The sequence below is a fragment of the Ursus americanus genome, chromosome 26 (assembly GCF_024610735.1).
Source record: "Ursus americanus isolate L20-20 chromosome 26, mUrsAme1.1.p, whole genome shotgun sequence".
Taxonomy (NCBI): Eukaryota; Metazoa; Chordata; class Mammalia; order Carnivora; family Ursidae; genus Ursus; species Ursus americanus.
This window is the reverse complement of record NC_142152.1, coordinates 44,939,981-44,956,191: the sequence shown is the minus strand read 5'-3', so window position 1 is coordinate 44,956,191 and position 16,211 is coordinate 44,939,981. Positions and strand designations below refer to the sequence as shown.

At 65.7% G+C, this 16,211-nt stretch overlaps 1 protein-coding gene and 1 long non-coding RNA gene across 2 annotated transcripts; one reads left to right on the top strand and one right to left on the bottom strand.

The window, feature by feature from the left end:
* The first annotated feature begins 3,954 nt into the window (after positions 1-3,954).
* Positions 3,955-11,340, top strand: NUDT14 (nudix hydrolase 14). The gene is made up of 5 exons (XM_045799304.2): positions 3,955-4,132; positions 7,043-7,086; positions 7,690-7,754; positions 7,920-8,157; positions 11,025-11,340. The coding sequence occupies exons 1-5, from the start codon at positions 4,052-4,054 to the stop codon at positions 11,263-11,265; spliced, it is 669 nt and encodes a 222-aa protein (XP_045655260.2). The 5' UTR covers positions 3,955-4,051; the 3' UTR covers positions 11,266-11,340.
* LOC148107734 (uncharacterized) lies at positions 8,443-14,692 on the bottom strand. The gene is made up of 3 exons (XR_015721935.1): positions 14,583-14,692; positions 9,481-9,704; positions 8,443-8,566 (listed from the first exon to the last, which is right to left on the bottom strand). It is a non-coding gene; the product is annotated as an uncharacterized LOC148107734 (long non-coding RNA).
* Positions 14,693-16,211: the final 1,519 nt, after the last annotated feature.

Sequence of the window (16,211 nt, the reverse complement as noted above, 5' to 3'; positions counted from 1 at the left end):
TCATAAAGGAACCCCACACCCAGCGCTGATGTAGCAGGAACCCTGGGAGAGCAAGAGGGGGCGCGCGCGTGCGCACGTGCTCACAGGAAGCCGACAAGAGCTGAGCTCTCCCGACTGTGCCGCTGAGGCAGTGGGTCCACTCTGCACCACCACACCTCTTCCTCACCTTCCATGGTATGTGCCTGGGGAAGGCAGTGCGCGCCCTGGCCCAGACCTGCCAGGAGAATGGTCACTCGTTCTCCCAGTGGAGCCTTCAGGGCAAGGGTTTCCTTCCAGTTGCAAAACCGCACCCCTTTCCTGATGCCACTGGGTCTGTAGGCAATGCTGGGGCCACAGTAGCCACTCTGTGACCGTGAGGTGGAGTGGGGCTGACCTGCTGTGCATGGTGGAGCGCTCAGGGGACAGCTCCGGGCCTCCTCCTTCCAGACTGCCCCCGTGACATGGTCAGCCCCGTGCTGTGTGGGCTCCTTCAGGTGGCTCTCCTGCCGCCTGTGGCTGAGCTTGCCCCAACCAAGGCATTACACATATCACACGGCAGAGGACGATGCCTTCAACCCATGATCAAGAGACAGCCCCACGAGCACAGACACCTGGAGGGAACCAGGACAAGCATCCGCTCCAGACGTGAGTCCTGCACCTGCTTTCCACACCCTGCCCCGACCTCACCATTCCTGCTGGCCCGCCACGCCTCTGCCCTCCCGGCCGGCACCACCCTCCATCCCCAGAGTCTCTCATATCAGGACGCCCTGACCAGTATCCTCACCTCTCTGGACTCACAGCTGCCCCCCAGCCCCACTAGGAGAAGGCTGAACCTTGGGGGAAGCCGGGGTCCACCTGTCTATCTGCCCAGGTTGCTGGATACTGCTTGAGAGCACCCTCCAGCCTGGTCCCTGACGAAGCCCTGCTGGCCAGGCCATCGAGGCTGCCAGCCCCCTGCCCCGTGGGGACCACCGTGCAGCCCCCCTCCCTCCCATCCTGGCCTCAGCAGGTGAGCCCCAGCTCCCACCCAGAGCGGGAAGGCAGCAGCCAGCAGAAGCCTCCCAGGGGTCCCGCGAGCTCCTGCCCACTGCAGAGAAGCGGGTCCCTCCCGCGCTCCGGCAGCACTGAAGTGTCCCAGGGCCTCTCGACACAGGGTCCTGCCGGGCTGCGGTGCCCCCTGGCCCACGCCCTGACGCCCAGACCTGCAGCTGTGGAACCTCTTGGGGCACAGATGTGAGATGGGGAGATTGGATTACTGGGGTGGGCCCGAGGTCATCACAAGCGTCCTTATGAGGAGGAGGACGATGATGAGACGCGATGATGGGAGCAGGGTCAGGAGAGAGCCCCACTGTGTGGGCTCCTCTAGAGGCTGGAAAAGGCCAGGACGGGTTCTGTCCTGGAGCCCCCAGAGGGAATGCGGTGCCGCTGCCAGCTTGGTCGTAACCCAGGGGGGCCCGTGTCGGACTCCTGCCCCCAGAGCCGCAGGATGATAAATGTAAGCGGTCTTCAGCCAGCATGTCCATGGTTGTAGGTCGCTGCAGCACGGGGCACGGATGCAGGGGCTCCACCCCAGCTCAGCCCACCGGCACTGGCCCTTCCTCTTCCTCCAGGTCTCCAGGACGGTCGCCTCCTCAGCTAGTCCATCCCACAGCCTCGGCCCCTCCTGCACTGCGTGGGATACTTGCCCCAGTCCCTCTTACCAGGGACTCCCTGGTTCCAGGCCACCTGGCATGCGGTAGGCACTCCAGAGAAATGGCCGTACTCACACCTCACCCAAGAGACTTGCCCGTGCCCCCAGGATCCTGACCCCAGGTTCACGGTTAGCCTGCGCTGGCCACGTCCCGGACAGGGGGGAACATGGGGAGACGGGCTGGGGGGCCATGGTCAGCACAGAATGTTCTTGCTTCTGAATTATCTGAATTGTGGGCCTTTTTGTGGCTGAATGATACTCTCTCATATGGCTGACTGCACGGGTGACCTGCTTGCCGGCCGGTGGAGGCTCGGGCTGCTCCCCGCAGCTGAGGTCGGCAGGGCGGCCAGTGCAGGAGTCGGCGGAGTCCTCTCCAGTCCTGGCTGCACACCTAGGATGTACTTAGCGGCTCACACGGCAACTGGGTGGCTACCTTTTGGAGGAACCGCCAGACTGCTTCCGCTAGGAGCAGCACCTTGCTAACAGCTTGAAGGGACATAGATTCTGCTGCTTACACTACTAGCCATCTCTGCTTGCATCATGAAAATGTTACTTTCCCTCCAATCAGGGAAAACGATGCTTGGTGCAGAGGCCGCCTCTTCTTCCCAGATGCTCCTGGCTCCCCGTGGCCCCTCCTCTGTCTGGCTGCGCTATGCGAGCTCTGGGATTTGTCCTGGTTGAAGGCAGGATGAGCTCCTGGGTCCCCTGTGCATGGAGGACAGGCCCACCTGGCTGCCGGGTGGGGTGGGGCCGGCCTCTGGGATGGGCCCTGGTGTGAGCCTCTCCAGTCCGAAGGACACGGGGTGGCCGACGAAGGCTGGGAAGCACAAACCCCTAGGTTTATTGAGGGGTGTGATGGCGACTGTCTGACAGCAGCCCCAGGAACCATGCTTTCCTGGTGCCGCAGAACCCCGTGAGGCTCCTTCCTCGGGCAGCCCCATGACCTTCCTTCTGACACAGGATGCAGCCAAGTAGCAGTGCTTGACATCTGAGGCGGGTCGTGGGAAGACTGGGCTGGTGACCCTGTGCAGGGGGAGCTCCTGTCATGGGAGCACCCCACTGCTCTGAGATCGCCATGCCGCACTGGAAGGACCCGCGCGGTGAGATGGCCAGCCAGCCTCAGCTGCTCTGGGTGCCCAGCTGAGCTGCCAGACACAGGCAATGAAGGCGTCCTGGACGTGCAAGCCCACGGAGCCTCCTGAAGATCTCAGTCCCCGCTGCCCCCTGACCACACGTGCAGCGAAACCCCAAGGCAGAGCTGCCCAGCCGAGCCAGGGCCACCCCTGCACCAAGAGACTTAGCAACAAATGGGTGCTTAGAGCCACAAAATCTGGGGGCTCCTGTTACACTACACAGCACTAGATAAGGAGACAGGGGAGTCAGCTTCGAGACCACGTGGCCAGTCCCGCCTGGCTATGAGCTGTGGGGCCATAGTTCAGAGAGCTGGTGCAGGGCTCAGCTCCCCTTCCCCACCGTTCTTAGAGGCCCCTGGGGAGGCAGCGGCTGCATTTGGAAGGCGTCCTCAGATCCACACCCAAGGAGGGAATCCAGTTGTTGGGGCCTTTCCACGGCTCGGGAGGGGGCTCGGGAGGGGTGTCGGCAGGGTCGGCCTTCCTGAGGGTGGTAATAACAGCACGCCCCGGGGGTGAAGGAGGCACAGCTCCAGAGACTGGGACTGGCAGGGCCTCCCAAGTGGGCCAGGTGGACAGTCCTCCCAAGAACCCAGAGCGGAGGGCCTGGCTCTGCCTCGGCCCTGTTCCCGCCCCCTTCCCGGGCCTTCCAGAGCTGCTGTCTTCCTGGCCCTCAGGCTCCCCGGAGGTGTCTACACTGTCCCGCACCACCGCCCGCGCAGTGGCGCTGCGCGCAGCCACCGACCGACCCCTTCCTTCCTTCTGTTGCAGGCTCCACCCGGCACCCGCGACTGATTACTGCTCCCATCAGGGCCCAGCCTCTCCTCCCCTGGGTACTGACCTCCCCTCGCATCACCTAGTCTCGGGGCCCCGGTCAACCTGGGGGGCTGGGACAGCCGCTCGGGTCCTCCTGCTAGGGCTGGACCGCGAAGCCCCGAGTCCCCGAGCACAAGCAATTGCTTGTCCGGCGGGTCCCCTCCAGCCACGCCCCCGCGCCCGCCAGCCCGCAGCCTGGACCCACCGGCTAGCCCCAGCTCCGCTCACACCGGGGGCGGATCCCGGAGCGCCCCACCGGCGCGGGGACTCGGCAGGTGCTGCCCGCGCGCCCTGCGCTCCCCGCCCCGCCCCTGCGCCCTCCTGCCCCGCCCGCGCGCACTGGGCATGCTCAGAGCCTGGTCACGCGCCCGGCAGCCCGAGGCCGGTGCGGACCCTGCCCGCGTCCGGCCCGGGCCGGGCTGCCCTGCGCGCTGCCATGGAGCGCATCGAGGGGGTGGCCGTGGGCCGCTGCGCGGCCTCGCTCTACCTGCGGCCGTTCACGCTGCACTACCGCCAGGTGAGCCCGCCCCGCCCGCGCGCGCCTTCCGCGGCCCCTCCGGCGGCCCGGGCCCCGCGGAGCCCCGCCCACAGCCTGGGACTCCGCCCTCGGCCCCGCCCCCCGTGGAGCTTACCAGCTCAGCGTGCGGGTCTGGTGCTAGTCCGGTTCCCAGACCGGGTGAGCGCCCGAATCGGGACACCTCTGGGGACTACCCATCCCTCCGAGGAGGCTTTGCAGGGCCCCGGCACTTTTTGCAGTGGGACGTATGGGGTGTCCCGGGGGTCAGGGAAAGCTTCCTGGAGGTGGGGGTTTTTATTCTCGGCAGCGGAGGTAGGCTTGTGGCCTGAGGACGCAGGAGGGGGATCTGGCAGGGCACTGGGGAGCCTCTCCAGGTGGGCTTCCTTCCGAGGACACCTCCTCAGAGCCCCCACCTGCCCAGCACGCAGGCAGCCCTCTCCGCCTGCCCATCCCCCCCGTCGCCAGCGAGAGCAGGACCTCGCTGACTCCTTGGGCACCGTGCATAGAGCAAGTTCACAAGAAATATTTCTTGGGCGGGTGAGAACCAGCCCTGTGGTTTGGGCCCCCCACCCTCTGCTTGGCGGCTCCACCCGCCCCCAGCGCATTGCCTGCTGTTGGATTATCTCCCGGCCTTCAGCAGGCAGACTGCCCTCCCGCTTCTCTGTCAGGACGGTGCTCCGGGTCTTCGGTGCTCCTCTTCCCGGTCCCCCCTGGGCGGCTTCTCTTCCCTGTCGGCTCCACGGCCCTTCCTCTCACCAGCCCCGTGAAGCCTTCTTAGCCAGCCTGACAGAGGCCCCCGCAGCCCTCACTCGCCCTGTCCACGTAGCCCTTGGCTCCAGGGGCACAGGGAAATCATGGGGATGGGCAGGTTGGCAGTGCTGGCCTGGGACAGAAGCAGGGGTCAGCTGACAGTGTGGGGACACAGAAGTCGCGGCCCTTCTCCTTGGCATTGACTTTGGGTGGGAGTGCCTGATGGTGGCTGTGCGGCCCCCAAGGGGCTGGGGCTCGGCGGGGGGGGGGGGGGGCAGTGGGTAGGGCACAGGTGGTCCAGGCACACACCTGCCGTTCTCTCTTCCCCCGAGCTGAAGCGCAGTAGCCTGTCAGTGGGGCTCCACCGATGGGTTAGGTGACCAGAGTGGAGCCAATGCAGCTTTCCTTCAGGGGCTGTGGGACATGGGCCTGGGCCGTGCATGCCACCGGGGGGCATCTGCATCCCTGGCCGGGGGAGGCATGGTGGCCAGACAGACTAGAGGCAGGTCACCCCCCACCTTGGAAGATTAGCGGGGCCTGGGACCCAACTAGCTGGTCTGGCGGTCCTGTGGGCAGGACTGGCTGGGCCTCACTGGCCTTTCTGGCCCATCGCTTGCACCCTGTCCCGGCCGGACCTAAGGGTCTGACATTTTGATCTTGAGTTGGGAGGGTCCCCGGGACTTGCGGGAGGTGGTACTTATCCCAAGGGAGGCAGGAGGCACAGCAGGCACTTGGCGGGCCTGGGGCTGGGGGGGCAGGCCTTCTCTGGAGTGCGTCCTGGGTGGGTGGCCGGCCCCGGGGTGGCCAGATTGCAGGCAGGCCCGGGCTTGCCTCCTGGGGGTGGTGCCTCCCCATGGCCTCCCAGGCAGCCCAACCATCCCCTTGGAAACAAAGGCCCCTGCCACTCCTCCAGGGACTTCTGCTTCCCGCAGAGCTCAGACTCATTTGCTCAGCTCCCCTTGGACCAGCATGCGGGCCTCTGCTTGTGAAGCCCCTCTGCTTGGAATGCCCTTCCCTCACTTCTGTGAGGCCTGGTATGGTGTCGCCTCTTCCAGGAAGTCCTCCCTCTTCTGCAGCCCTGGCTGCATGTTCTGTGTCTCTGGTGCTCAGGTCCCTGTCCACTTCAAGGCCTGGACAGAGCCCCAAGGGCGGGGCCTGCAGCTCTGCAGTGCCTTAGGGCTGACCCAATGGCTGAGGGCACATGGGCTAAGGACACGCGATGGGCAGCCACAGGGCAGGGCCCCAGGGCCCTGGGTCCAGCCTCTCTGGCAGAGACCCCTAGGGGAGGAGGCAGGACCGGGTGGAATAGCCACTGTCCATGTCCACTCTAGCCCCAAGGATGGAAGCCTGCCTTGCCTAGTGGTGTCCGGCTGGCAGGATTCTGGGCCCTTCATACACCCCGCCTGTCGGAACCTCACGAATGCCCCTTCTGGCTCCCCCGGCAGGCCTGGTCCAGCCCCTGCCTCTCACTGCCTCCTTCACTCACTCATTGCCCTGGGAGCCCATCAGGGGTGGTGCCCAGGTTTGGGGAGCAGGATGATGGAGGCAAGTGACAGAACAGCAGGGCGACAGGATGCATGAGAGACAGGCCGGGGGAGGGGTCATCCCCTGTCCAGTCGCCATCACCGCATCACCATGTCCGGCAGGGCAATTCCCCCGCCAGGCTGGGGCACCCCCACCCCAGCTGCTCCTGGTGCTGGTGCACTCAGGAGCCGGCCTGCCCTCCTGCCTTCCTGTCTGCCGCTGTCCATTGGCCTGAGGGAGCTTCCGCCCTGAAAACGGGATCTCTGCTCCCCACCACCGCCAGTCCCGCCCTTCCCCCATGCCCCGCACGGTCCCGCCCGCACTTGGTGACTGTGTGTTTCTGCAGCGCCTTGAGCTCAGCCTGTGCTAGGTGGCAGGTCATGCTGGGCCTCAGATGCCTTCCCACCCTGTGCTCTGGTTTCCGGCCCCGCCCCTGGAAAGCATCAGGCTGTCTTTGACCTCCCTCCCCTACCTGCTGCAGCTCCCGGATCGGACCGTGATGGGCCCAGGCCTTGGTGGGCCGCCTGGGCAGGGACTGGTATGGTGGGTCTGTCTGGCCTGCCCAAATTCCCAGGACACTTGCTCCCATGCCGGCAGCCCTCTGGCCCCCACTGACCGCTGCCCTGCCTCTTTCAGAATGGCACCCAGAAGTCATGGGACTTCATGAAGACACATGACAGGTGAGAGCCCAGCCTGGCCTGGCTGCTGGGGAAGCCCCAGGCCGATGCCCACTGGGACACTGGGGACCCCCTGCCTCTGCTTTGCTGTACCCCTCGTGTTCTCTGGGTGTCCCCTCTGGTTCCCGGCTCAGGCTGCCTGGACCGTAGTGGCAGGCGGGCCCTCTTGGACCTGGAAGAGGCCATCTGGGTGCCCTCGTCCTCCCCTGAGCATCAGGTGTGTGGGCCGGATGGCAGTGAGGCATGAGGAGTGTGGCTGGTAGGCAGCTGGCCAGCAGGGACCACATGTCCCGTCAGTCAGCTGGCCTCAGCTGCTGCCACCCCCGACCTGTCCAGCTGCCCAGCATGTCCTTCCCCACCCCTGTTCCCCCGTTCTGCCAGTCGGAATAAGTAGGCCTGCGTCCTGGCCTGACTGTGGGACCCTGGCACGCTCTGGCCCTGCCTGGGCCTCAGTCTCCCCATCTGAGTAAGGGACCAATTTTCCCAGACCTTTGGGGAAAGGAGGTGGGCTGAGCATGCTGGGAATGGGGGGCTGGGAGCCAGGGGCCCTGGGGAGGTGAGGTGAGGGAGTTGCTTCTTTGCTGAGCTCCGTCCACCCCCCTGCAGTGTGGCCATTCTCATGTTCAACTCTTCCCAGCAGAGCCTGGTGTTGGTGAAGCAGTTCCGGCCAGGTGAGGCCCACAGAGTGGGCAGTGGGGGAGGGGACAGGCTCCTGGGGCCCTGGGGTCAGAATGTAGATTGGGGGAGGGGGCTCCCGGGGGAAGAAACTAAGGCCCAGTGAGGGAGTCTTGCACCCACTACCTGGCTGTGACCATGGTCCGCACTTCCCCGACCAGCCGTGTACGTGGGCGAGGTGGAACGCCGCTTCCCAGGGTCCCTGGCAGCTGTGGACCAGGATGGACCCCGGCAGCTGCAGGTGGCACTGCCTGGCTCGGTGGGGGTGACATACGAGCTGTGTGCGGGCCTCGTGGACCAGCCCGGGCTCTCACTGGAGGAAGTGGCCTGCACGGAGGCTTGGGAGGAGTGTGGCTACCGCCTGGCTCCCTCCGACCTGCGCCGGGTCGCCACCTACAAGTGAGTGGGGTCGGGCCACAGGCCTGCAAAGCTGGGGAAGGGCATCTTGTCGGCACCGCCCCAGGGATGCGACAGGCTGGGAGGCCGTGAGCGCCCTGTCCCCAGGGTCGTGCAAGCGGGGCAGTTCCTCCTTGTTTCCCAACATGGTGTCGGGGGATGGTTGGACAGAACACACCTCAGACGTGATCCAGGCCGGAACCCAGGGCTCTTGGGGCCAGTTGTGGAGCATGCCAGCCCCCACCCTTCGGCCCCTAGCCTCGTGGGGCCTGCTCTGGGTGGCAGCTGCTGCCGACAGATGCCTCTACTTCCTGTGGGATTAAGCACCGGGCGCTGGGGGTGGGGGTGACTCACAGATCTGCTGTCACACGGAGGCTCAGGAATGAGGCTGGGGGCAGGGGCTGCAGCACAGCTGGGGAGGGGAAGGGGTGTGGCCAGTCCCCACCAAAGCCCGGGGGTCCCCCACCCATGTTCCCCATGGGGCCGTCCTTCCAGGACGGGACGTTGGGGTGAAGCCCATGCATCCCCTGCCCCAGGGACGCTGTCACGGGTCCCTGAGCCTGGTGAAGTGTGGGAGCGGGACGACACCCCCCCCCCATGACATGGAGCAGGGGCCCCTGGCAGCCTTCTCTAGAGGGGCGGGGGCCTGCTCCCCTGGGGAGGGGGCTGGTGGGGAACTCTGCTTCGCAGCCCGGCGCAGGGCCACTCAGCGTTGGGCCAGGCCCTCTGCCTCCGCAGCCCAAGGGCTCTGTCAGGGTGTCTCCCTGGCCTAGGGGCTGGGGGGCTGGAGCTGACCTCCAGGCCGAGGAAGGGGAGGAGCCAGGGCCTGGAGCTGCCGCATCCGACACAGGTGCCAAATGGTTGAGCTCCGTGGTCTGAGGGGCAGGTCTGCTCTCCACAGGTGTCCTTGGTGCTGGGGGCCAAGAGCGCCTGAGGGTCCTGATGTGGGCCGGGGTTGAGCCGGTGGGAGGCACCCCGGGGGGGGCGACCCCAGGTGAGGTGAGCCTGGGGAGGGTCCTGGCAGAGGCTCCACACAGCCTCACTTGCTCTGGGGCACGTGGGTGGACAGCCCCCAGCGTAGCGTTTCCACAAGCCGGGCCTCGGGGCCATAGTCTGATCCCAAGGGTGCTGGGGAGACCGGGAGGGCTCTGGGCAGTGAGCAGCTGTGAAGCCTTGTATTTTGCAGACAAGGTGTGGCTGTGGGGAGGCAGGACCGAAGGGGCCGGAGTCGAGGTCAGGGCAGCTCTGCCTGGGGGTCTGCCAGGGGCTGGACAGACAGCATAGCTCATGCTTCCTCTGTGTGTGGGGGTGAGCCAGGCCACTCACCTGCCCGTCAAAGGTGACAAGGCCCAGGCATTCCTCTGAGATCGCCCAGTGGAGGATGGGGCTGGGCACGTTCTTCTTGCTCCGGGTCAGAGCCGTGCCCATCTCCTTCACGAGCCGGCGGAAACTGGGCCTGGAAACCCCACAGACTGGCGCTTCCATCAAAGGCGCGGGCCGTGGCCACCGCCGGAAACAGGCCGTCAGGAGGGACTGTGGCAGATAAGGGGCTGGGGGTGGAGGAAGCAGCTGGGTGAGTCTGGATGGGGCTCCCCCTCCTGGGGAGGGAGGCACGGAAGCCCCCCTGTGTGCTGGGCCGCTGTCAGGAGCAGCCTGCGCCCTGCACATCTCTGGCTGGCCTCAGACCCCCTCGGGTCTCCCCTCCCCCTGCACACTCGTGCTTGCCTCTTCTCCGCGGCTTCCGGGATGCAGAGGGGCCCCGCCACTGCCCTGTCCTCACAGACATCCCATCCCGCTGCCCATTCTGGCCTTCCACTGGTGCCACTCTGGGCCGCGGTGCTGCACCTGGCTGCCTGTCCCCCTCCTGGTGGCCAGCAGCCCCCTCTGGCCACCAGCCACCGAAGGAGGGGACTCCCTCTCACCCCTCCATGCCCTGGCTGCCTTAGCACAAGCCGTCCCCAGCCTGGAAGTGGCGTCCCAGAGGGGCTGGCGTTGGGGGCTGTCCCAGGCTGGGCCACACGGTTGCCATGTGGGTCTTTGCTTCCAGCCAGCCCAGAGCCCTGGGTGCAGGCCAGGGTCTGTGGTGGGAAGGGAGGCCCTGGCTGAGGGGCTCATGGGAGCAGAGGGGCCTCAACCTGCACGAGGTTGCTCCCGCCTGACACCGCAGAGACCTCACGGCTTCAGTCAACCCCATTTACAGCCTCGCAGTGGCTGGGGGTCCGCAGTCTGCTTCCTGGGGACAGGGCCCAATGCTCAGGGGCTGGCCGGTCTGCAGCCAGGGCATTGGCTGGGGCCGTGGACTCATCTGGGGCTCAGGGTCCCCTTCTCAGCTCACGTGGTTGTGGCAGAATACAGCTCCTTATGGCTGTGTGGCTGAGGGCCCCACTTCCTGGCTGGCTGTTGGCCGGGGACCACTGTCCGCTCCCTGAGGCCACCTGCAGGCCTGGACCACGTGGCCCCCTCACATGGCAGCTTGCTTCGTCTACAAGGCCTGTAGGACGGCGTCTCTCTGACTTCCTGCGTCTCTGACATCTAAATCTTCTCTGAAGAGCTCACCTAATTAGGTCAGGCCCACCAGAATAATCTCTAGATGAACTGAAAGTCAAGTGATTAAGGCCCTCGGTTACAGAATCCTTCCACCTTTGCCACGTGACTTAAGAACCACAGAAGTGATAGCCAACATGTTGCCGGGTTTCTGCCACACTTGGGGTGGTGGGAACCTGTCGGGGGACTCAGGGTGGTGTGTCCTGGCGTCCTGCCTGCCAGATGGGTCTCCCTGGCCAGGAGTGGCTAGAAGGGAGGCTGGAAGGGGCAGGGGTGGCCCGTGAGGCCTGTGTGGCCAGTTCAGTAGATGCTGTCTCAACCCGTAGGTCTGGTGTGGGACTCACTGGCTCCAGCCAGACTATGTTCTACGCAGAGGTGACAGATGCCCAGCGGGGCGGCCTGGGAGGAGGCCTGGCAGAGGAGGGCGAGCTCATTGAGGTTGTGCACCTGCCCCTGGATGGTGCCCAGGCCTTCGCAGATGACCCGGATGTCCCCAAGACCCTCGGTGTCATCTTTGGCATCTCATGGTTCTTCAGCTGCGTGGCCCCTGGCCTGGGTGCCCAGTGAGACTCCAGGGGCTCAAGACCAAGGCTGGTTCTGGCCAGTTGCCCTGCAGATCAAATAAAGGCTTGTGTAGCTCTAGTCTGTGTCCACTGGCTCCGAGCTGTGACCAGGGTGGGCAGGGGAGGTGGAGGGACAGTGGATCTTTCCCAGATGGGCCCTGAGGGAGGGTGGCCCTCGATGAGAGCCTCTCAGTGCCACTGAGAAGCCTGTGGCTGCAGGCAGGGCAGGGACGGCTGTGAGCGGCTGGGGGCTGGCAGAGGGCTAAGGTCAGGCTTTAGGTGGGGGCCCGGGGAGAGACAGGGAGGATGGTGCCAGGCCAGGCCACCTCTTGGGGCAGGAGAGGTGGGGATGGGGGCTTGGCGGGGCCAGGCACTCAGGGAGGTCTGCATGGTGGGCTATGGGGTGGCCGTATGGCCATGGTGTGGTGGCTGAGCCACCCCTCAGGAGGAGGGGGTGGGACAGAAGTGCAGGCTGTGCATTCTTGGGGGCACACGCTCCCTCTGCGGCTGGGCTAGAGCCCCTCTCCAGGAGCCCAAAGCCAGAGCTGCTCCAGATCTGGTCCTAGTGCCCCCAGTAGCCCCTGCATCCCCTGGGCCATTGGGAGTTTGTGCTGAGATCTTGCTCTGCCTGCCGGCCTGCGTGTGGACCTACAGGGCTAAAAGGACCCCTGCCCTGTGCACTGGCCTGTCTGACGGGTCAGGGACTATGGGATCTGCCTGTGTGACCCTTAAACACTTGGGGTCACAGGAGGGCTTGGTGCCCACTCAGCTATACACCCAGTAAGGCCTCCATAGGTCACAGGTGGATTGGAGCCCATTGTGGAGAGTATGCTGCGAGCTGGGGCCTTTGCAGGATGGGGGCCCGACCTGAGGGCTGGGGAAGCTCTTGGAGGGAGGGCCAGCCTGACCCTTTCCCTGAGCCTTCCAAGTCCTCCAGTTAGTCCCATGGGCGATGCTGTGGGTGATGGGTTGTGGTGGCTTGGAGAGGGCAGGTGTCCAGGGGCTGATGCTGTCACAGGCAGATGGGGACTGGAGTGGCCAGGAGCTTTGCTGCAAACCTCACGTAGTGCTCTGAGCCGCTGTATCCCCTGGGATTGGTGGAAGATGCTGAGGAAGGCCATGCCTTTGGCTCTCACTGCGACCCCATTGTCGGGTAGGGGCACCTCACTTGGGCAGAGGTCCACCTGGCCCCCTGTAATCCCCCTGCCCTGGCCCCAGGCTGACCCCATACAGGCAGGTGTTTTTTTCTGAGCGTGCACAGAGGGTACGTCCCTTCCTGCTGGCCTGGAGAGTGCTTGTGGCTCAGCCCAGTGGGGACCGGCACAGTGCAGACAGCCCCTGGGCCTGGCGATGGAGGCTGTGCCCAAGGGGCCCACTCAAGCAGCACCACCTGTATGCAAATGCTGGCTGCGACCCAGGTGGGGCCTCCTGGGAGCCCAGCCAGGTGAGGGACATGCTGCCGAGGAGAGGCCCTGAGGCATGCGGTGTGTGCCCAAAGAGCTGGCAGGGCTGGGCTGCAGTGGGGTCCTGAGCAGGCCAGGTCCACGCTATGCAGAGGAGCCCAGCGGGGTGGCACTGCATCTGGAGAACAATTCGCAGGGCCAGAACTCTGCCCAGCCTAGAACCACCCCACCCTGCCTCCCTCCTTCGCGGCCTCCCTGGTGCCCACCTCCAGAGCCCCACCATCCTTCCTGGCTGACCCGTAGGCATTGCCCACGGCCTCACAGGGGCCCCTGGCAGGTGTGGGTGGCGCTGGTGGCTCCCTGTGCCGTGGGAAGCAAGCTGGAGGCTCTGAACTGGCAGGGTGGGGGATGAGGGACAGAGCGCCTGGACTTGGGTGCAGTCCAGCCCCCCCATTCTGCTCTGCAGCCTGGCGGGGCAGGTCAGCAGGCACTGCCGCTGGGCCTAATGGAGCTGGCATCAATTTCCCGGCACTGGGGGCTGGGGGGGGGGGGCTGTAACCGGAAACTCCCCTCCCTGGCCGCTATATTTAGCACCACAGAACACGGGCGGAAGCGCAGCTCACTCCTGAGCCAAGGCGGCTCTGTCCAAACTCCCGGCAGCCTGTACCCCAGCCTGGTCCTGAAGACCCCCTGACAGCCTGAGGGTCTCCACCCCATCTATGCCTTGTCAAGCTCAAGTGGCCCACCCACCTCAGAACATGCCTGAGAGCCCCTCTTACTGGGGAGCTCAGAGAGGGAGCCCCCAGGCTAGGGAGCAGCGGAGCTGGGTGAGAGACGGGTGTCGTGACCCAGTGGGGCCCAGAGCAGGGATGGGGTCTTCCTGGAAGAGGCAGGGCAGCCTGGCCCAGCATGGGCGGAAGCAGGAGCCCTGGCCCCCATCAGATTCCCAGCCCTCCAGCCCAAGGGCTGCAGAAATCCCTATGGGGGGGACCCCAAAGTGGAGGACTTCCCCCTCTCCCAATAGCCTCCAAGGCCTACCCCTTGCCTGAAGTGGCCACCTTCCTGACTTGAACCTCTCCTGGGTATCAAGTCTGGGCTGTGGCTCCCAGGGAACAGGAGGAGAAAGGGGACAGTGAGTGAGACGGGGGCTTCTGTGCTCTCCGGGTGGCACCATAAACAAGGGAGCGGGGAGCCAGCCCCCAATAGGTATCCTGGGTCTGCTGGCTCCCTGGTACTGCCCTGATGCACACCCAGATGCTCTGGGCCAGGAGGACCAGGTCCTGCGCCCAAAAGGCCTGGAGGGAGGCGGATGGGGCCAGGCCATTGTCTCCCTAGCGTTGCAGTGCAGGTGGGGGCTCTCTGCACACCCCAGGCGGGGCTGGCCAGCAGGAAGGGCCCTGGGGAGGCTGTATCCCTGGAGAGGCTGAGCTTGGATCTCGAGATGGAGTGAGCATCCCTTCCTGCTGCCTCCAAGCTGAGACAGCTCTGGGGGGCGGGGGAGCTGCTGCTGAAACACAGCAGCTTGCGGGGCTGGCGGCACAGCGTCTCTGGGCTGTCCTTCCCTCCCACAGCTGGCCATGCAGGAAGCTTTGAGATGGCTGAGGGAGGGGCACACCAGGGGATTGTTCTCTGGATCCCGCCTCTCACTTCTTTAGGAATTCCCCCTGCTCGGTCCCTCCGCTGCCAGGCCCCGGCTGGGTCACTGGCCCCCTCTCACTGGCACTGTGCCCTGCCCTTGACCCCTGCTGCCCCTCTCCCTGCAGCCGGGGATCTCTGTGAAAATGTACGTCACTAGTGTGCAGCCCACCCGGCACGGCTGCTCTCGGCGTTCCCCCTTGGTCTCAGCATGAAGACCAGTGGAGAGGCCCAGAGCAGCCCTGCACTCACTACCGCCAGCAGCTGCACCCACGCCCCTCACCTGCTTGGCCTCTGCCACGGTGTCTTTCTCACAGGCCTTCACGGGGGGGTCAGGCTTCCACACCCCAGGGCCTTTGCATGTGCTGTTCCCAGCTCCTCACCCGGCTAACCCTTGCCTGCCTTTGGGTCTTAGCAGGCCCCCTGCGCAGTTTGCCCTGTCTGCCTCACCCCTACAGTTTGTCATTCAAGCTCTGTGCACCCTGGATCAGGGCCCCCCAAGGGTTCCCCACTTCGCTGAATGATGGCAGAGGCACCCAGGGCTTCCCTGGCTAGTGGGGAGGTGGGCATGGACAGGGATGGAGCCCTCATCTCATGGAGCTGTGTATGTGTGTGTGTGGGGGGGTGCGGGGGATCTCCTCACTTGTGTTGGGGCCTGGAGGACATGGGTACCTGCTTCTGGGCCGGGGCAGAGAGAAGGAAGCATCCCCACAGTGACCCCCCCGCACCCCCCTGCGGGCAGTAACTGGAGGGCTCTGAACACAGCTCGCATTCCCTTATTTGGCGGGGGTCGCTGTGTGTAGCGGGCCTGGCTTGTGTCCTGCCCCCTCATCCCAACAGACAGAGGCGCTCAGGTAGGGAGGGATGGGCACTCCGAGCAGGCCAGGCCCATCCCTTCAGGGCCTTCCAGCGGCTCTGATGCCTGGATCCTGGAGGGGCTGCTTAGCACCAGCGGCCCATGCACGCCCCGTTGGGGGGGGCATTCTCAGGACATCGGGGCCCCTTGGGCAGCTGGCCGCACACCCTGGTGAGAGAGAGGGCAGCGCTTGCGCTCCCGAGCCCCTTCTGCCAGGCCCGCCACCCCCGCGCCTGGCCCCCTTCAAGGCCGCCTCTCCCAGGAAGCCTTCCGTGTCCCACCCCGCCGACCGCCGCTCCCAGCCATAGCGGCTGCTAGCTCCAGGCAAGGACACTACTCCCAGCCCCCAGCCAAGGGGCCCACGACAGACTTGCGCGAGGAGCCAGAGGAGAGATGACAGCTCAGTTATCGTGGGGGTGGGGCCAGACCCCTGCGGACCTCGGGATCCCTAACTGCACGGGCGACCGCCAGCCCTGGAAGGGACCCTGCTTGCTGGAGGGCAGCTGGTGTTTGCAGACAAGGAGCCCTTGGTATTGACCCCGGGCGGGGGGGCGGCGCGAGGTTACCCGGCAGAGGGCAGCACGGTGATGACGGAGGGGCGGGACGTGGGGACCTGGTGACCAGGACAGCAGGAGGAGCCTCTTCGGGTAGCTCTCACCTCGTCCTTTGAGCGTGCTCCACCGTCTTTCATTCCCCGGTCGTTCCCCCGTGTCCCCGCCCAAGCCCAGTCTCCGACCCCGGCGTTCCGCAAGAGCGTGGCCTGGAGACCCCTGCGCCAGCGCGGACCGGGGCGCCCGGCTTACGCTGCGGAGCATCTGTTGCCTGGCGGCCCGACCCGCGAGCCGCGCGGCGGGAGGGCAGGGGTGTCGGCGAGGAGCAGCGCCCCCTGCGGCGGGCGTGGAGTCGGTAGGGGCGGCGCGGAGGGGGACATTCCCCAAGGAAGGGTCCCAGGCCGCGCCCGCCCCGCGTGGGGGCCGAGCCCTAATTTGTGCCGGAGGCGGCTTCTCCCCTGGGACGGTGAGGAGCGCGGCGGCGGCGCACTGATGGGAGGGGACC